Below are 20,909 nucleotides of genomic sequence, written 5' to 3' on the forward strand. Positions count from 1 at the left end.
TATTTCATCTTAGCCTGTCTTTATATAATAAAGAGTTGATCAGTTTGTAAATATGTGATTTGAACCAAGGTTGACTTAAAAATGTCACTGCAATTTTTTAGAAAACATAACCCCTAATATATGTTAAACTCCAGAAAGCCTGGGTGAACCAGTTAGCATGTGCTTTGTGTAAAGATGGAAGAAGTAGGGCAATCCACCATTTCTCTCAGGTGGACAATTTACTGTCCTAATAAGGAAGGGAGCACAATGGAAATACAGCTGAACTGTTTTTATTGCAGTGATTTTTCATATCTGAATGTATTATTTAATATTTTGAATAAGATTTTAAAAATAAATGGCAAAGATATAAATCAAAAAAATTTTTTTCAAACTGAAATTAATTAAAATGAAATCAGGTTTAAAAATCCAGTTCTTCGGACACACTGGCCCACATTTCAAGTGCTCAGGAGCACCCCTGGCTGGCGGCTACTATAGTAGACACTCCAGAACATTGCCATCACCCCAGAAAGTTTTATTGCACAGCATTGGTCTAGGATTGAGATAAGGAGAAAGTGATAAACAGAGGGTATAAATGCAGAAATGTGCCTCATCACTGGCCAGAGCGTGGACGTGAAGCAGCAGGCCAAGTCTTGGTTCTTGGAGAGCTCACAGAAGGTGGCCCCCCCATCTTTTGACCAGCTGCTCTCCCCCTGGTTATTCATCTGCATCACCGCCAGAGCCCCACTCCAGGGCTGACTCACGGGCTCTGGAGATGAGCCCGGGCATCTGTGTCCTTGACCCACATCTGCCCTGGTGAGACCAAAGGGCTGCAGGCTTAGGGAGCCTCTTTCTGCCTTGAGGGAGGCTTCCTGACCTCCAGACCGTGGAGGGCCCTAACCTGGCCTCCAGGCAGTGCCTCCCTCTTTTCCTCAGTTCTCCAATGACCCAGACCCCTCTGGCTCAGAGAATAACTGCAGAATCCCAGAACACTGCAGGCCCCGCTACTTGTGCTTATCTGCAAGACCCAAACTGAATCCATCCCCATGCAGCCAGGAGTTCTGGTCTGTTCTCTTGAAAGAAACTTGAATATGATCATTCTCTTTTTAATTTCCTCCCTTATTGTGTGGTTCTCTGCCAGTAGGGAGGTCAATGCCATCCAGCTTTCAAAGCCTTCGGATGCAATATCCTAAAAGCCCGTAGTTCAGGGCTTGTAATTCATTTAATGCCGGTCTCTTTGCGCACGTATATTATATACAAAGTTGTGTTCATAATAACTTGGTGATCCTACTGATAATAACCATGATGACAGCAGGAGCAGGGTTCTTACGATGTGCCCAGTGACCAAGAGACATCTCTCTATCCCTCTCTATTTTTCCCAGCCTTTTCTCTTGTGTTTCCATCCCTTCCTTCCTCATATTTGCCTCTCCTTTGAGTGGTTACAGTACAGACCTAATGTATTGTTTATTATTTATAATCACTGGATTGAATTCGGTATCGATGCCTGACCTTAAAAATACAAAGCAAAGCTTTGTCTCAATTGTCATTCATTCTCTCTCCATTTTTTTAAAAATATTTTATTTAGGGATCCCTGGGTGGCGCAGCGGTTTGGCGCCTGCCTTTGGCCCAGGGCGTGATCCTGGAGACCCGGGATCGAATCCCACGTCGGGCTCCCGGTGCATGGAGCCTGCTTCTCCCTCTGCCTGTGTCTCTGCCTCTCTCTCTCTCTCTCTCTCTGTGACTATCATAAATAAATAAAAATTAAAAAAAATTTTTTTTGATATTTTATTTATTCATTCACCAGAGACACAGGGAAAGAGGCAGAGACATAGGCAGAGGGAGAAGCAGACTCCCTGCAGGGAGCCCGATGTGGGACTCAATCCCAGGACCCCAGGATCACCCTCTGAGCCGAAGGCAAATGTTCAACCACTGAGCCACCCAGGTGCCCCCATTCTCTCCCTGTTTTACGGTGTGGCCTCCTTGCAAGCAGAGAACATTTTGAAGCCATGGGCAGTGCCTCAAGGAGTCTGCTCTGTTGGCAGTGTTGATAGTCCTAGCCATCATTGCGACAGTGGACCATTCCAAGGGATGTAGGGAGCATGTCATGCTGCTGCCCACACGAGGTAACCAGCAACTGCAAAGGAAGGTCTTACAGAGGTAACTCGTAATCATGCTGCATGTTTCACCCAGAGCGTCAGAGCCAGCTGGTTCCAATGGCAAGTCCTGCTGGGCTGGAGCACGTTAGCCAGGAGGGCATTGTTCCCAGGCTCACAGCACAGGCTTGGCACAGCATGGAGAAGGCATGGAATCGGCCAGGCAGACCCGAGCTCAGACCCTGCCTCTGGCCCCTGACCAGCCATGTGCTTGGGCCAGTTATCCAACCCCTGCCTCAGTTTCCTCACATGCATTCTATCAGACCAAGCGAGAGAATGCATATGTTGCCCTGGCTCAGCAGTAGAGTGTAGTAAATACTCTTATTCTGATTAATACTCATTGAGTGCTTTTTATGTATACCAGGCATGACACTGATCCTTTTATATGAGGAAACTGAGGCATAGAACAGTTGAAGCCCCCTGCCCCCACCAAGATCCCATAGCGCAGCCGGAAGAGCTGGCATTGGCCGACTCACTGCCTAACACACCACCCATTAGTTAGTGTTGGAAGAGTTGAGGCAGGCCTGCTTCAAAGCTCAAACTCTCAAGTTCACCTTTGCAAGACTTTGCTGGCACACTAATATTCCTGGACCATGGATTCCACCAACCATTCCCAGCCCTCCTTGTATAGATGTGCAGACACTAACTCAGGCCAGCCCTTCCTGATATCACCAGCCCTGCTTCTTCCATGGATACTAGGGTGGGTAAGAGGAAGGGAAGAAAAGCAGAGGTCGTAGGGGAGAATGAAAGAGTAGACACGGGGCACCTGGCTGGCTCAGTTGGTTGTGTCTGCCTTTGGCTCAGGTCATGATCTCAGAGTCCTGGGATCAAGTTCCATATTGGGCTGCCTGCCTCTCCCCCACACCAGCCCACCCACTCTGATCTTTTTTTCTTGCTTGCGTGCGTGCTCTCGCTGTCGCTCTCTCTCTCTCTCAAATAAATAGATAGATAGATAGATAGATAAATAAATAAATAAATAAATAAATAAATAAATAAATAAATAAATAAATACAAACTTGCAAAAAGAAAGAAAGAGTAGGCACAAAGACCCAGCCAGGGTAATGAGCAAATAAATGACTCAAATAATCCCATCACTTACCGAGAACCAGAGAACTAAGTGGTGAGCGAAAGCATTATCATAACGCCATCTGCTGGGCAATATATTTATTGCAATTTATTTTTGGCAAAACTGAATCTGGGTCTCAGAACTGGGGCTTTTCCATCCTGGCTGGAGACTGAGCCAGCAGTGTCTGAGACCTAGGGAAGCCAGACCTCGCGGTATTTTGTGATTGTCATTTTCATCTAGTGTGAAACAATGGCTTTCCTGAAATAGATGATAAAAGTCTGGTGTCCCCAACTCTTTCACGAAGAACACAGATTCCATCTTCCCTGTTGCAACCAGAGGAACTTTTCATTTCTTAGTGTTGGCTTTTGTAGATGAGGAGCTTTTTTATCCCATAAAAGTGGACCCAAGCCACCTCTTAAAGACACATACAGATGAATGCAAAATACCATGTGAACCACTGTAAAATGAAACATTAAATATCATTTTCCCCTTTTGTAAACACATATTCAGTGATTTATAGTGAGAAGCTTGCAGATATTAAAGAAAAAGAAAAGTCAGGGCATGGAAAGTGACCTATTGCACCTGACAATAGATTTTCAGCTCCCTAAGGGCCAGACCTCTGTCTAAAGTCCTGTAAATTCAATCACAAACATGCAACCAAAGATCACACCCAGACCATTCCAGCCTTCAAAGAGCTCACAGTCTTTGGAAGAATTGACAAGTTGTAGTACGATTGTAACAGAGTACATGGAATTATCTGTGGGATCACATAGAAGGGGAGTCTTCTTGCCAGACCACAGTAGGATGAGTGTCAGGGGTGTGTTCCCTGAGTATACAGGGCTTTGCCATAGAAGGATTTTTTTCCTTCATTTTTTAGTAATTCCACTTGACCAGACTTGATCTCTGCCCTCTGGCAGCTGCTTATCATCTGTTAAGGATCTAACAAACTCACAGATGACTCCCTGAATACCCATCCATCCCCATGAAAACTTTGGTTTTCAGGACACTAGCGACAGGATCCATACTTTCTGTGCCCTTGACATAAAGGGAGTGGCAGTCGGCTCAAAGCCATATGATGTGCATGCATTAGCTTGGCTGTCCTACAAGTTAGACCTTGCCCTCCATGGTGTAAGTGAGGATGATAGCTTCTTCTCATTTCTTTCTCTTGCTCCTCAGTTTTATCCAAGACATTAGTGGAGGAAAAATATCAGGTACTTCTGAAAACCTATCCTGTAGCCCACCCCAAATCACATTCACCCCACAGCAAACATGCACTAATTTCCACATCTATACCAGTTACTGTGCCACCATTAACAGGCCATTAACTACCCTCAGTTGCAAGCAGTCTTATGGGGATACCAGGCAAAAACCAGATGCTTGCAATAGAGTGCAGTAGGGTACAAGTTAGCAGAGAGGAAGCCCAGGACCCCCCCCCTCCCAGCTTGGGGTAAGGCATTTCCTATGAGCCTATTCAAACTGGAAGCACACAGGATCTTAGGGAATTGGTAAGATGGAGAGAACTCATTTGTCCCCTGGACCATGTTAACCTGTAAATACGGAAAGGCAGGTCTGGAGGCCCATCATTTCTCTTCCCTATTTGCAAGGGTGTGAGAGGCATGTTGTGACCCTGAGGTTACGTATTCTGCAAACCCATCTTCCTCCTAGGTCAGCCTCCCCTCTGTGAGGGGAAGCAGAAGCGGTTTGCTATAACTCTGTCAGAACCAGAACTGGCTTATACCACCCTCTCCAAAAAAAAAGTATACCATATGGCTTATATTTGAGGGCTTCTGGGTACTGGTCTGGCCTGCAATGGTAGGGATACTGGACCTCCTTGACCCTCAGCTATCTCTGTGCTTTTTCTCAGCCTGGTCAGCCATCCTTCAGGAGAGGCTACTGGGTACATGTCTGCTCCCCAAATTCCAGCCATGAAGCTCCATTTTGTCCCCCAAACATCCTGGCGCTGTTGTTGCTCTTTTTCATTGGCATTCTCAAATTTCTTTGTAAAGCTCCCACTTGTTATGCATTTACTGTGTGCAGGGCAAGCCTAAGTTTCTACATCTCCCAGGGAATTAAATCATCGGCCTCTTTCCCATTTGTTATCTTTAACATCGAGCTTCAAATTCTTTGTACCACTTGTAACATATATATGTTTGCGTGTATGTAGTGACATATACATGTGATATGATTCAAACATAATTCCTGCCTGTCATTTGAAATCTCACTGCCACTTCTTAGGTAACAGTTTCTTTTCCCTTCTTTGATTCAGACAGTAAATGGGAATATGTTGCAATGGTTGTAGGTTTGTGCACGGGCCAGACTTGGCTCACTAATCTGTTGTAGCATTGACATTGTGTTGTACCTTTCAGTTTGGGCTGCCCAAACGTTTGGAGGTCTTCAGGGAGAAGATGCTCTCCTTTTTCAGCACAATTGGCCTAAGAACTGTTGCTAGGAGGATGGCTGGATAAAAGGATCTATAGGACAACAGGCTGTTATGCACTGATTTGCAGCTTCTAAGTCTCAGCACGGGAAGGGCCAACACTATCAAACATGCCTTCTCCACCAGAAGTGTCATCTACCAGAAAGCGGAAGGCATCCTTCCTTGTGACTGTGCTCCTCAGTCCCCCTCTAACCCTCTTTTTTCCTCACAGAGGTCCCAGTCTTCGTTCTCACTCCCCAAAGAGGATGCCCTGAAGACCCCTTCACTGGAAGCCGCCTCGAGGCCACCGAAGGGCCAGGGCCAGCCACCAAGGGAGGAGGCAGCCTTGCCCAGCTGGAAGAGCATGGACAGGCTGGATGAGACAAGTAACTGTTTTAAGTGGTGTCTGGTTGGTCTGTGGGTCCCAGGCGGGCTTTTGGGAGGTTTCTCCCCATTCAGTTCCTTCTCCATCAGCTCGAGTTGCTGTGTGCCCATTTGAGGCAGCTGAACCACCAAGTCCCAAGGCCTCTAGCACAGCACACATGTATAATGCGTTCATGTTTCCCACTGGGCAGTTTTCCTACTGAGACCCATGAGACAGTGGGGGGCTCCTGGGCCCCAGTGTTGAAATGCCTGGGTTTTGTGGCCACACTTAAGCTTACTATTCCTCGTAGATCCAGAGAATGTATCTCATGCAGGCCAGAAATGCTAATCCAATCTCGCAGGGTATTTCAGTGTTCAAGATTTGGGTCCCAGCATGGGTTGGTTTTAAGAATATCCTTTTGGAAACCTGACATCTGAATGAGGGTAACACTCACCACTATAGCATAGTTTAATTTCTCATCACACACCAGTGTAATGCATTGTCCTAGCTAGAGGTGGCCTTTAGAGGCCTGAGGCTCCTTCTACTTTGTGGCTCTGCTGTCCTCTGTGGCCTCTCAGTCTTTTGCTGGGTCATTCATATCAGCCAACAGATGCAGAAAGAGAGAACAAAGAAGTCAGCACACCTGCTCCCTAACCACCTCCACAGGAAAATGGTCCACACCACTTTCCCTCCCAGACCACAGGCAAGAACCAGTCACACAGCTCCACTTCAATGCAAAGGGCCTGGCAAATGTAGCCCCGGCTGGGCTGACAACCCCCCGCCCCAGCAACATACCTCTGACCCAAGAGGTGCAGGGCACACAAGTCTTTGATGGACAAGTGTCATCCCTCCCACACCTGAGGATGGCATGCTGCCCATTCTTCTCCTAGAATGTCCCACCTCTGCATGGAGTACTTGAACTCACCTCTCCAGAGACTCAACATCCACAAGACACAGTCCTTTATAAACCTGCCAGGTCACGTAATCCTTCGCAATGAAGAGGCCCAAATTAGCCAAGCCGCTTTCCCAAAGTCACACATCAAAAGGCTGTGAAGTGCTTGGAACCACATGGATAAGAGCCGAGGGCCATGAGGCTCCCTGCTTAGGCCATCTAGGTCTCCTGGACCCCATGATTGAGCATCTGAGGCAGGATGCTCACTCCACCCTGGCACAGGTCTGTGCTTTCCTCACATGGTTACACATAATGGAAGCTAGGTGCATTGTCCTCACAAGAAGAAAACACAAAGGACTCTCAACCCCCAGGACATGTCAGAGCTAGGCCCCTTTTTTGAACAACCATCACAAAAATCATCAGCAAACTATGCATCTTAGAAATATGCTTTTAAAGATTGTGCTATCGTTTCTACTTTTCTAAGGGAGAGGATTAAACTAACAGCTATTGAAACAAATTCCATTGTTCTTATGGTGCAAAGAACCATAAACCATGCAGTGTTTTTAACAGTCATTCTAGAAGTTTCCCAATACAGGTTACCATGTGAACCTTTTAGCAGAACCCATGGGTAGAATCTGCACAGAGATCCTGTGAGCATGTGAAATGTTTCATATTTACGTATATGGCTTGGGTTTTTGTTTTTTAAGTGCATTTTTCTATTCTAAATTTCTTTACTTTCCTCTTGCTGCCCGGCATTTCTGTTCATTCATTTCTTTCTTTCTTTCTTTCTTTCTTTCTTTCTTTCTTTCTTTCTTTCTTTCTTTCCTTCCTTCCTTCCTTCCTTCCTTTCTTTCTTCTTTCTTTCTTTCTTTCTTTCTTTCTTTCTTTCTTCTCTTTCTTTCTTTTCTCTTTGTCTCTCACCAGAAACTGAAAGTTCTAGAAAGGGTCTCTGAAATTCCAGAGGGCACATGAGAATTATCATATAATAGATCTTCAATAAACAATAATAGCTACCCTTTAAAAATCACTTTACAATGTGCAGGGTCCATCTACAGGCACTATTTTATTCATTTCTCCAGAGCTGCCAAGTGTTACCATTCTCTTGCATGGCAGACAAAAACCTTGAGGGACAGTGGGGGTGAATGACTTGTTCAAGATCCCACTGCTAATGTGGCCAAACGTAAACATCATGGCTCTGGTTTGCAGGCTTTTTCAACTACAGCATGATAATAAATGCCCTCCCTCCCCAAAAGCAAACATATGAACAACACCACAACAAATAGTCTTTCAAAATTCACACTTACACACTGATAAATTTTGAGGAGATTATAAAAACTTCTGGAAAACATTCTATTTCACAAAGAGTTCCCTGCTGAATTATGAGCATTCCAAATAAAGTTGAGAAGAATTTGGTTTTCAAAACATGATTCTTTTTACCTAATTTTCTGTAAAAGAAAGCACCCAAATATAATTATCAGTTGTATATAAACATAAACAATGTGTTCAACAATATGACACACAAAAAAGATTTCATACTCTTCTCAAAAATCCATGCATCCCTCAGGACAGAGATTTAAAATCACAAAAATATAAAGCCTTTATGTAGAAAACCACTGGTTTTTCTGAGGAATGCTTGGCCTTGGCATGTTGAAATGCCCAGGCTAACCCCACAGGCCTTGAGGGGTGTTTGATATGTATAGCGGGAAGCAGATTATTCCCAGGGGCATTGCCCGGTCTCAGTAGAGCAGAAATGTAGAACAGAGGAGACCCAGAGGTGGAGGTCAGCCTAGGTTAATGTCCACTTTGGCTATTTGCAGCAGTTCTGTTTATGCCTCAGGGGAAAGGTTGCTTCCAGGGCCTTTTAATTCATGGTTGGGGTCGGCTTTAGGGACATGGTAGGGCTGAGGAAACCACAGCAGGTCCACTTTGAGCCTCGGCAGTGCTTACAGCAGTCAATGAATGTCTCCCCAAACACATTTTCACTTTATAGACCTTGACCGAGCATCTACTGTATGCACAGCATGTGCTCGGTGCTAGGAAATTACAATCAGGGAACAACCCTCTGCTCTTGAGTTGCTGACGGGTTATTTGTCCACACAGCCATGAAAGAGAAAGAACTCGGACAAAGGAGAGAACAGAAGGGCACAGGGTTTCTGGTGGATAGTCCCAGAGGACTGAGAGAGTGTGCTATTGGTGCCCAAGTATAGCTTTGAGCAGTTCCGATTATGCAGCTTGACCACCAGGTTCTCACAGGGCTGGGCATTCAGGGAGCCAGCTGTGCTTTTACAAAGATAAAAGTTGGTCAACCTCTAGCTTTCTCGGAGAAACGTGGTAAACTGGGATTGTAAAAGGCAGAAGAGAAGAGCCAGTGACAGACTGAATCCCTGCCGTCCATGTAGTAGGGGTCGAAGGCAGGTGCATGATCACGTTTACAACATAGTCAGCCTGGGAGCCAGGGCACAGAATGGCATTCTTGGGGGCTTTCCCTCTCTGGCTTCCTCCCATGGCCCCAGGAGAGGCTGCAGACAGAAGGGCTCATTAAGAGTCTCACAGCCAGGGTGCAGTCTTGCCCCTGCACCCCACACAGGGTGCCTGTGTTCACTAGCAAGTAGTCTTTACAAGCCCCACAGAGGTGCCAGACCTCCGCATGAGCTGGAGGTAGAGGAGTAAAGAAGATGCAACCTGTGGTCAGGGTGGGGGCGAGGCAAGGGGGGTGAGGGTAGACAACCAAGAAAATAAAAACTATAGTATAGTTTGAATGTTTAAAAGTGAAAGCCCAGAGAACAGAGTAGCCTGGCTTCTTAAGGAAAGAAGGCCAAGGATGGGCCCCTGAGAAGCAGCAGCATGTTAGCTGGTCTCCAAAGACCATCCAGGGGGCGGACTTGGTGACTACAGGGCCCGGGAAGGGAGGGGACACACCTCTCCCCTGAGATGAACACTCTCCACAGCCAGGGCTGAGCCTGCTTCGCATCGTGGGAGTGTCTCTGTCTGCAGATTCTCATATAAAGATTTGAGACTCTGTGGTTTATTAGGAGGTGAGCTCAGGAAACACAGAGAGGGGAGAGGACACGACACAGGGACGGGAAAAGAAGGCAAATGACTCATTATCAATCAAGCAGAACTGGAGCTCATTTCCATTGGGGAGCAACAAGAGCCAGTGTAGAACACACTCTTGCGCAGCAGGCAGGGGAGTGGGGGTACTAATCCACCAGCTTCCCCAGCCTCTGGTTGGGGGCTGCTCCCAGGAGCCCCCCACCCCCACTTGAGGGACAGCCAAGCCATCTCTGGGATCCAGAGCCATCTTAGGCAAAGAATCACATGTAGATACGTATACCTAGGTATGGAGTGCTGATCTGTAGGCAGGAGGAAATAATAGAAGCCAATTCAACAGGCAGAAGATAAAAAGGCTGAGGGGTGGCAGACAGTATGATCAAGACTTTACGTATGTTGTCTTATAATTCCCTGACAGCCACTGTCCCCATTTTCAGGTCAGGAAACGCGCTCAGCCGTGGATCTACTAGAATCCAATGTGCTTGTTCTTTGCCCATGGATAGGTGAGGGGGGAAGCTCTATTAAGGATCCATCTCGTGCTCTGAGCAGACACATGTAACACAGTTGATGGGTGTCACCTCCTTTAATCCCCACACCGAGCCAGGGAATGTGCCCCTTTCACCAATGAGAGTACTGAGGCTGAGAGGCTCCCAGAGCTTTCCACCCAGGCCCGCCAACTCCACAGCCTCTGCTCTTCCCTCTGCGCCAGCTGGCTCTGGTACTGGGACGGAGCAGGCTGGAGAAGTCGCTGAGATCCAGCCCCTGCCGCAGGGACTTGTCATCATCGGAGGAGGGCTCATCCCTGTGTGTCATCAGCCAGAACCCAGATTGGGTCATGGGATGAGCCAGACAGGCTGTCACACCAGGAGAACTCAGGGAAGGAGGAGGCCACATCTGGGCAGGGAGACAAGAAAGTGCTGTAAGAAAAGGGGAACCGAAGAGATGAGGTCTTTGAGGGGCCACTGGAGCTTTGCCACGTGGAGATGGTGGGAATGGACCCCAAAGACAGTGGGAGGAGCCAGGAAGAGGCAGGGCCCAGGCCCTCAGGCTTCCAGGAGGACTGTGCTTAAATCAGCCCCCACTGGGCTCAGAATCCTCCTGGAAGAGGAGAAGCCCACTTTCTGACTCAAGAAAAAAGGGAACTCAGATGTCCTGCCAGTCAGACCCTAGAACTGGGTCTCTGAGTTGAAAATGTGTTCAACCAACATCTGAATTCCCTTAAGGCTGTGGTTCTAAGGAAGTCCTGGCAAGTACCGTGCTCTGTGGACAACACTGTGAAACACTGACCACTTTAAGTTCATTCTCTGAAACAGTAGTCATTTAATTGGTAGGAAATCTGTGTGGTAAATGGCATCTGGCAGGACTGTGCCTCAGTGTCCCAGCACAGCGGAGCTGTGGCCCCCGGAGGCCTCACGCCCCGCAGCTGGGGTCCACACGCAAGTTGATCTCCTCCACAGCCCCGGGACCCTCATCACCCAAACCCCATCACCCAAGTCCTGTGAGGTTCCTAATAAAGGAAAACAGCTTCTGTTGGCAACTGCTGTGCCCAAGGCCACGAGACTCTGCCAGATAGTCGTGGCTGAGGAGGACTGTGCCATCCCACTCACTCCCGAGGCACACCATCCTGTTTGGCTTCAACAAAACTAAGACTAAGCACCCTCTGCCCCTTGGCATGCAGGTCAACCCTTGCGGCCCCAGCCACCAGCTGTCACAAACGCTCTGGACAAAACTGAGCCCAGTTTAGGCCAACCCAGACCATGACCCCAAACTGAGAACCACTCCAGCCTGCCCTTGATCAGGGCAGCTGATCGCAGCAGACCAACGGCTTCCACAGCACAGTCTATAAGCCAGAGCTTGGCTTTGGATAGAGATGCTCCTCATTCTGACTGGACCTGTTGTGGGTTCTGTGACCTTCGACAAGTTATGTAACTTCACTCACCTTTGTCTCCCCATCTGTAAAATATGACTGGAAATACCAACCTCTTTCTCCCCCACATCTCTCCTACAATGAGGCTTGTGCCTTGAGTTGAAAATAAACTTACGTGCTGAGTAGAAACAAACTCTGTTACTCCCCCACCACTCACACACAACATGCCTGGGACCAGATATGTGGGATTTTTCCACATTGACCACTTCTCTGACACCAGCCGGGCATCCTCCAGTTCCATGCTGAGCCTGTCTCCCTGCAGTTAGTTCCAGATCCTATGGTCAAGGGCTCAGGACTACATGACTTCAGATACCAATTTCAAGTCTCAGGTCCTCACTTGTACTTTTGACCAACCAGCTCTACATGACCCCCTTCTCAGGCTCCATAATTTGCTGGAACAGCTCAGCTCACAGAACTCAGGGAAACGCTTATGTTCACCAGTTCATTATATAATAAAGGATATAGATGAACAACCAGATGAAGAGGTACATGGAGCAAGGCCCTGGAGGGTCCTAAGCACCGAGGAGATGGGTATGCCACTATCTAAGCACATGGATGTGCCAACCCCAAAGCTCTCAGAACCCCATTACTTTGGGGACTTTTATGGAAGCTTTATTATGTAGCTAGTCTATTATTAACTCATTTTCCAGCCCCTCTTCCTTCTCTGGAGGATGAGGCTGAGGCTGAAAGTTCTACATTTCTAATCATGGCATGGTCTTTCTGGTGGCCAGTCTCATCCTGGAGCCGCCCATAGTTGCCTCCTTAGAACGAAAGATGCTCCCATCACCCAGGAAATTACACGGGATTTAATTTAGGAGCCCTGTTTCAGAAACTAGGGTCAGGACCAAATATTAGCAGGAACCATGGTGACAGTCCAGTGTGTGTGTGTGTGTGTGTGTGTGTGTGTGTGTGTGTACACTGCCATCGCACAGGCTGTTGTGGATGGGATTTGTAGAAGTACCAAGACAGGGGTTGTTAACTTTGAGGGAGGCCAGGGCAGGTAACAGAGTCCTCTCCCATCCAACCAGGGAAAACCATGGCCCAAGGGCAAAGAGCCAAACCCAGGGCTGCCACCAGTAACCTTCCCTTCCCCCCATCTACACCCAAGCCAGCCTAGGGCAGGAGAGGGAGCATTCTGAGACCGAGGTCACCATCTGCCCACGCACAGATGCAATAGGAGCCAGATCTCGGAGTTTCTCCTAATCTTTGGAGCAAGGGAGGCCTGCAAAGCCTCACGGGACTCCTTGGGGACCTTCCACTCTGCCTCCTCAAGAGGTGCCCTCTTGAACCTTCCAGAGTCAGCTGCTCCCCAGGACTTCAAACCAGTCGTGGGGAAGACACAGATGGCAGCCTCGCCTTGCTGTCAGGTGATAACAGCCCTCCCTGGTTTCTCTCTCCCTCCCACCCACAGACGTGGCCGAGGTTTTGCAGAGCCCTGACGGGAACTGGCTGGCCCTGAAGGACGGTACTCTGCCACCCACCCGCCTGCTGGCCAAACCCAAGAGTGGCACATTCCAGGCCCTGGAGGCAGCCTCCAGCGTGGCCTCTGCCTACGACGAGATGGGCTCAGACAGTGAGGAGGACTTTGACTGGAGCGAAGCTTTGAGCACGCTGTGCCCAAGGCCCCGAGGCCGGCCCAGGAACCCCCAGCCTCAGCCCGCACAGGCCCAGGGCTCGGACCAAGGCCCCTCAGCTGCCTCCTCGGGGCTCTCCCCAAACCCCGAGGCCATGTGCTCCGACTCAGAGACCTCCTCTGCAGGCTCCTCCCGGGAAGCTGGGCACCGGGCCAGACTGTCCTGGTTGCAGAGGAAGGCCCCCGGGGACCCTGAAGCCGAGAAGATGCGCCTGCAGGGAGAGCTGGACGTGAACTTCAACCCGCAGGCAGCCAGCAGGGAGACCTCGGACAGCAGCGAGCCTGAGGAGGCCCCTCACACTGTGGACCGGAAGGCCAGGAGGTGGAGAAGGGCCCGGCTGGGCTCAGAGGAGCCAAGCAAGGAGTTGTCTTCTCCCAACGCCCATTCCCAGGGGCTGGACGTACAGCAGGTAATAAAACTGGTAAACACTTTTCAGCAGGATGTGCCATCCTTCGTGCATGAGTGATGTGGAAAGGATTAGAATTCACAGACCCAGGTTCTCATCTTGGTTTGCTGCTAAGTAGCTGAGGGGCCTAGATGATTCACATCACGTCTCTGGGGCTCTATGACCTCCTCTCTGGAGACGAGAGCTTCCAGTTCAAAGTGGGTTTGCATCAGCACCACTGGGGAATGAGTTAGAATGCAGATTCTCAGGCCCCCCTACTCACAAACTGTGGGGAAGGAGTCCAGGCATGTGTGCTAACCCGCTCTCCTGGTGATTCTGCTGTACTAAAGCTTGATGGCCGCTGGCTTAGGGGTAAGGGTGTGAGGTCTCCAAATCCAGCTGTGTGACCTTGGGTAAGGGCTCAGGTTTTTGTGGATAATTTAACAACCCACTTTAAAGAACGGTGTAATGAGTGAGTAAGATGTTTACAATGAACCAAACTCTGTCCTAGACACAGTACAGGGCTCAGGAAATGTCATTTTAATAAGATAACTCAGGGCATGGTTTACTCACATTCTGTGATTCTCTCAGCCACCTCACACCCCCACTCAGAATCCTCAGTGGCTCTGCCCACATGGGTTAGTTCAGAAACCTCCTTTGAGACTATGATAATAGCTATGGACTCTTTCCATAAGAAAATGCACACACACACACACACACACACACGCCTCTAATTAAAATAAAGTTGCATTTGTAGACAAATGGGACTTCTGCATCAATGGGACAAAGCAGAGCATAAGGAAATTAGGCTCATGAAATAAAAGAAGGTTCATATATATTAAAGGGAGCATCAATAGCCAGCACATAAAAGATGAATTATTTAATAAAGATTTGGTGACAGATGCTTCATTTGAAAAAATAAGGTTAGATCTTACCATATATTATTCAGAAAATCAAAGAAGGGAGGAACTAACGGTCTACCTACCATTTTGCTTACAACTTCAGGTATCCCTGGCAAAGCCCATCACGGTGGACTGAATGTGGAACTTTGTAGAGCCCACTCTGGACTCAATATTTTCTAAACTCAAAAGTGACACATGTGACCTGGAAAGTTTGAATGACCTCATATAAACAATGGATTGCATTTGAAACTGAGAGTCTAGGGATCCCTGGCTGGCGCAGCGGTTTAGCGCCTGCCTTTGGCCCAGGGCGCGATCCTGGAGACCCGGGATCGAATCCCACATCGGGCTCCCAGTGCATGGAGCCTGCTTCTCCCTCTGCCTGTGTCTCTGCCTCTCTCTCTCTCTCTCTCTCTCTCTGTGTGACTATCATAAATAAATAAATAAATAAATAAATAAATAAATAAATAAACAAACAAACAAACTGAGAGTCTAATGGGAGATCTAGTTAGGTTGCCTCTGCCTTCTATAGGCTCATATTGCTGTCAACATAACTGAGGCCCTCAGATCACAGAATCTAGCATCCGTCCTACCTGAGTTGTTGCCTAGAAAACATCCTCTTTTTGATCTAGGGTCTCATTTTTTCCTCTGTGAAACCATATCATTACAAATCTGCCATGTGGGACTATTTTGATGATACAGTAGAAATATAAACTTCTGTTCAATGATGGCTCATTGTTAGCTAGCTCAAGTGAAGACTGTTTTACAGAGACTTTGGTCACTTGCCTGAAGGAATATTCTTGATGGTTGTCTGCATGACTCACTTGCCATGTATCCGCAACAACTGGCTGCGTGAACCTTCCTATTTATGCCGAAGTGGCTTGAAAGTTGTCTTCTGGTGGTAATCTTTGCAAGGCATTGGTAGGAGACAGGGCCAGCAGAAAAACTAGAACCAATGTTGCTTCTGCCTCCCTGGCAGTGTCCGCTCCTCCCCGGTAGGTGGCAGTAGTGTTGCACTAATGGGATTTCAAACCGAGACCCTCCTAGCACTCTTCATTTACTAAAGCAGTTCTCTTCTCAAAAAAAAAAAAAAATATATATATATATATATACACATACATATTTTATATGGTTAGACATATTTCATAAGGTTAGATCCTATATGTTTGTACATATACATACAAGTATTTTTAACTGTTTGCATACTTTTTAACTGTATGAATAAATGAATATAATGTAAAGAAAATTGTGAACATACAGATACAGTCCTCCCTGACTGCAACCTAAATCCCCACCTTCTCCCCAAAATAACTGTAGTTGTATTTGTGCGTTAATATATGTATAGTACATTTAGAAATACAGTTCTGTAAAGGTATCTGTATTTTAGCAAAATCGGCCTCTTACTCTCCATAGTCTCCTGTTCCCTGTTATTAATTAATAATTATTACACACATCTAGGCTCCGTGCCTGCAAAAGATTGCCTCAAGGTAGTCCCCAGCAGAGTCGTGGGAGTGGGAGCCATTGGTCCAGGGTGCAAGCAGTAGGGGTGCATTTCCTGTAGAAAATTTTAAAACAATAACAAGTCCAATAAAAGTTAGTTTTCTTATCACCGTGCACCATACAGGGACAATTCTAAGCAATGTAACTTACAGGTAGACCGTTAGTTCTTCCCTTCTTTGATTTTTCGAATAATATATGGTAAGATCTAACCTTATTTTTTCAAATGAAGCATTTGTCACCAAATCATTATTAAATAATTCATATTTTATGTGCTGGCAATTGATGCTCCCTTTAATATATATGAACCTTCTTTTATTTCATGAGCCTAATTTCCTTATGCTCTGCTTTGTCCCATTGATGCAGAAGTCCCATTTGTCTACAAATGCAACTTTATTTTAATTATAATAACTTATAATATACTTTGATATCTGATAGATGGTCTTCCCTTCACGTTTGTTTGTTTTTAAGATTTTATTTATTCATGAGAGACACAGAGAGACAGGCAGAGACATAAGCAGAGACAGAAGCGGGCTCCCTGGGGGGACCCTGATGCTGGACTCGATTCCAGGACCCTGGGATCACTCCCTGAGCTGAAGGTAGATGCTCAACCACTGAGCCACCCAGATGCCCCAAATAATTCTTTTTTTGATATCTTATAAAGTATCTTAACTTTTCTCAATCCTTTACTCATATAAGTGACTTTATACAATCTTCTCTTGAAGGTGAAAAAAATTTTTTAAGTTTTGATTGGATTGCTCCAAATACATTTATCTGTTTGGGAAAAATCTTGTATCTTACAATATTGAGGCTTCCCATCCAACTGTGTCATACTTGTCTCCATTTATGTACTTTCACTCAAGTTTTAGAGATTTTTTTCAAAGCTTCTACTTTTTTTATTAAGAGGTTTTTCAGTCAGTATGTTACACATTTTGTTGACACCATGGGTGAGATCTTTTTTATCTATTACATGTTCTAATTGGTTTCTGATGGTGTAGAGATCACTATTGATTTTATGTTTATATTTTATAACTTAGCACCTAATAGACTCTTAGTCCTAATAGTCTTTCACATGATTCTCTTAGCTATTCCAGGTAGATCATCATCTTGTTCGCAGGAAGGACATTTATATGGTTTTTTCCATGATTTACACTTACTTCTCTTGCTCGCCTTATGGCCCTGGAGACAACCTGTGCTACACTTTTAAGTGGTAGTGACATTGGCATTCATGTCTTGCTGTCATCCTTAGTCACCTGCTTGCAGTGCTACATGGTGAAGTATGTTGCCTCCTCTATGTTCAATAGTTCAAAACAAAGATGCATCTATCTATTCCTGACTTCCTAAATGCTTTAAAGCAGGCATGTGAGTTTTATCAACTGCTTTCTGCCATCTCTTGAGATGGTCCTATAGCTTTTCTTCTGTTAATGATTGTAGATCATTAATAGATTGCTTAATTCTGAAACATCTTCTCATTTGTTATGTAAATCTTATTGGGACCTGATCTCTTTGTGTAAAAACTGGCTTTTTACTTGCAGGTTTCCATGTTCAGGCCATCTGGTTCAGCTTTGTTATCAGGTTATACTAACAACTTGGCAAGGATTCTCTTTTTACTATTTTCTAGAATACTTTATATGACATGATAATTTTCTGGAAGTTTGGAAGAGTTTACCTATAAAGTTATCCAGGTCTACCTTAAGTGAGAGGCAGTTTTAGAAGTGGATTTTATATACTAGGATATGTAGAAAATATATAAGAAATATGTTAGAAAACAGGAGTAAAAGGCAAATGTTACTTAATATAAAAGCAAAAACAAAAATTATTGAGATTGATCAATAAAATAAAAAGCTGGTTCATATATATATATATATTCATTATATATAATATGTGTGTGTATAATGAATTTCCCCTCAAATGCAGTTGTTTGCATCCCACAAGCTTTGATCTATGGTGTGCCCACTGTCAAAGTTTTCTAAGTAAATTATCATTTCCAATGTGATTCTCATTTCAATAAAAATTCAGAGGTAATTAGAAGAGTAGAAAACTTTCTGGTTTTGCTTTGTTTTTGTGTCTAATTTTTAGTATTATGGCATTGTGAGCAATAAATATAGCTTCTGTGATTATGCTATTGGGAATTTGTTGGGATTTCCTTTGTGACCCAATAGAGGCCAATTTTTGTGTTTGCATACCTGTGTTTGAAAAGAACACATATCCTCTGTTTGTTGAGAACTCCATGTATATGTGCACATTCTCCTGGATGTCAGCAAAACAGACAAGGTCCTAACTCAGAAGTCTATGTTCCTTCTTCATTTTCATGTCTGCTAGGCTTCATTTCCCTAACTTCTCTACTCTTTTCTACTGTTATCTTCATGCTTCTATGGTTTTCTTATTTACTGTCTCTTCAGTCTGGCAAGTTCCTATGAAGCACACCTGCATGTGCTGGGAGCTCCACTCCCTGCTGGACCCCTGCCCTCACCAGCCCTAATTAGCAAGTAGAGCCAGCTGAGGGCAGAAGTCCTGTCCTGCATTCTCTGCGTCCCCAGCCTCAAATCTCACCTCACATGTAACTTCGCACATGGAGTTGCTCTGTGATCTGTAACCATAGACTGCCCAACATTTCTCTGACCTCCAGAACCCCAACCCTTGTTGTCTGCTGATGGGATGAAGTCTGTGGGTCAGAATCACTTTCCCTCCAAAGCCCTGCGCAGATATTTCACTACCTCTTATCTTGACGTGATGAATAGATGCCTGAAGACATCCCAGTTTTTCCTCTATGTAGAGCAGTTTTCTCTTTTCTGCAACATTTGTTTGATTTGCCATTATCTTTAAAAAGCAAACATTTTGCCAGAAGTGAAGTGTGTTCTCATTTCATGCTCTTGCACATAAGACAGTGAGCTCTTCTCTGCACACTCAGGTATTTTTTCAACTTAGGAGTATTTCCTTCTGTCATTTGATTCTTACTTCTTCCAGGCCATCTGTAATCGTGACATTGAATCTTGATTCTCTGTCTTCCATGCCTACAATCTTCTCTTATTGTCTTCCCCATCTCTGACAGATCTTTTCTTTAGCCTTCTAGAATACCTGCCCAAGTTTGTCCTCCCATCACTCATTTGTGTTCCCAGAACTAATTCTGTGATCACTGTCGTCAGATGCAGGTCCTAAACCTACTGCTATGCTTTTGGTCTTTCTGAGGTCCTTTGTCTCAGCAGTCTCACAATTCATCTCATGCCACAGCCATGCCTTTTATCTGAGTATTTCTCCCGTGTAACTTTCTGTACCTCTTCACTGAAACTCTGTCTTATCATGCCCTAATGAAAACACAAAACTACTATCAGACATTGTGTCCCACTTGTTTTGTAAAATTTACGTGATGCCTTCAAGCCATCTTTGGTGTCCTTTGCTCTGCAGTATTTTTCCATAAGCTCCGTGTTAACTTTTTCTGTCATTCATCCTTAAGTGAGGATAATACTGTCTACACCTCGCTGTTTGCCCATATCTAGCGTACTCTAACCATTTCCCCTCTGCTAGCTGAAGAGAGGAGCTTTGTCCTATGCTCATCATCTTGTTGTATGTTTCTCTGAACCCATGGGTAAGAACCTACAATGTGAATATGCATATGCTGAATGAATGAGTAGAAAAGAACAAAAATCATTTCTATATTTCTATATGGTTTTATAGTGCTTGCCCCCAGGGCTTCACATTTCCACGACCACACCTCCTGGAATGCAACATGGTACCATAGTGAGTTTGTCCCTCTGCCCACCTGAATGTTTTGGGGAGATACATTTTCTAAGTGGCTATAAAACAAGGAGGAAAAAAAAGAAACAAGGAGGAAGTAACAAGGTTGGGTGTAGGTCTTCTCTCTGCATGCTTCAAATGCCCCACCACCACAACAAAAGGCTCAGATATTGTGCTTTTGTTTGTTTGGTGTTTATTTTATTTTATTTTATTTTATTTTATATTATTTTATTTTAAGCATTTTTCTCACACTCTGAACCAGGGTTTGAAGTTGGGAGAATATTAGGGGATGGGCCAGGAATTATCCTGACTACTTAGGAGAAGGAGAGAGTGGATGGGTCCCCAAAAACTCTTTTTTCTGTTCATTTGTAAGGGCCTTATACTTAGTGAAAAATTTTCCCATCCATTTACTAGTAACAAGCTAGCTTCCATTTATTTTTAGTTATGTAAGTGTTCACCTTTTTCTGTACTTCCCACACAGTTTTGGTGGAAAATTTGGAGAGATTGTAGAGTGATGTTTGCCAGATGTCGTTTTAAAATGGAAACCTGCTAATTAATTTTTCGTTGATTGAGACATCAGGATTGCAGGAGGCTGCTATTTCAGTTTCCTCTGACGTTTCATTTTTTGTTGTACTCATTAGTGAAACTTGTTTCCTGGGGGTAATTATGCCCCCTTGTCTAGCAGGCGAGGTCCTAATTATTTTTAAAAGATGTTCTAAGAGTCTTGCCACACTGGGAAGCTACTAATTTTTTATAACTAACAATCTGAAAATATTCATTTATTTCATGTGTTTATGCCTTGCTACAAAAAGAATTTAAAGTGGTTTATATAAATGTAAACACAAGAGAATAAAATGAAAATATAAGAAAAGTAGGACACACGGAAAATCAGGATATGAAAAACAAATGAACCT

At 45.2% G+C, this 20,909-nt stretch overlaps 1 protein-coding gene across 8 annotated transcripts in view; it reads left to right on the forward strand.

The window, feature by feature from the left end:
• The window catches only part of LOC112668723 (myosin VIIA and Rab interacting protein), a 368,414-nt gene that overhangs the window by 292,361 nt on the left and 55,144 nt on the right, over window positions 1-20,909 (forward strand). For all 8 annotated transcript variants that reach the window (XM_025461205.3, XM_049100127.1, XM_049100129.1 and 5 more), the window contains 2 exons: window positions 5,844-5,997; window positions 13,257-13,888. In XM_025461205.3, the coding sequence (XP_025316990.1) occupies window positions 5,844-5,997; window positions 13,257-13,888 (786 nt within the window). The remainder of the gene's footprint in view (window positions 1-5,843; window positions 5,998-13,256; window positions 13,889-20,909) is intronic.

This window comes from Canis lupus, chromosome 23 (assembly GCF_003254725.2).
Source record: "Canis lupus dingo isolate Sandy chromosome 23, ASM325472v2, whole genome shotgun sequence".
Taxonomy (NCBI): Eukaryota; Metazoa; Chordata; class Mammalia; order Carnivora; family Canidae; genus Canis; species Canis lupus.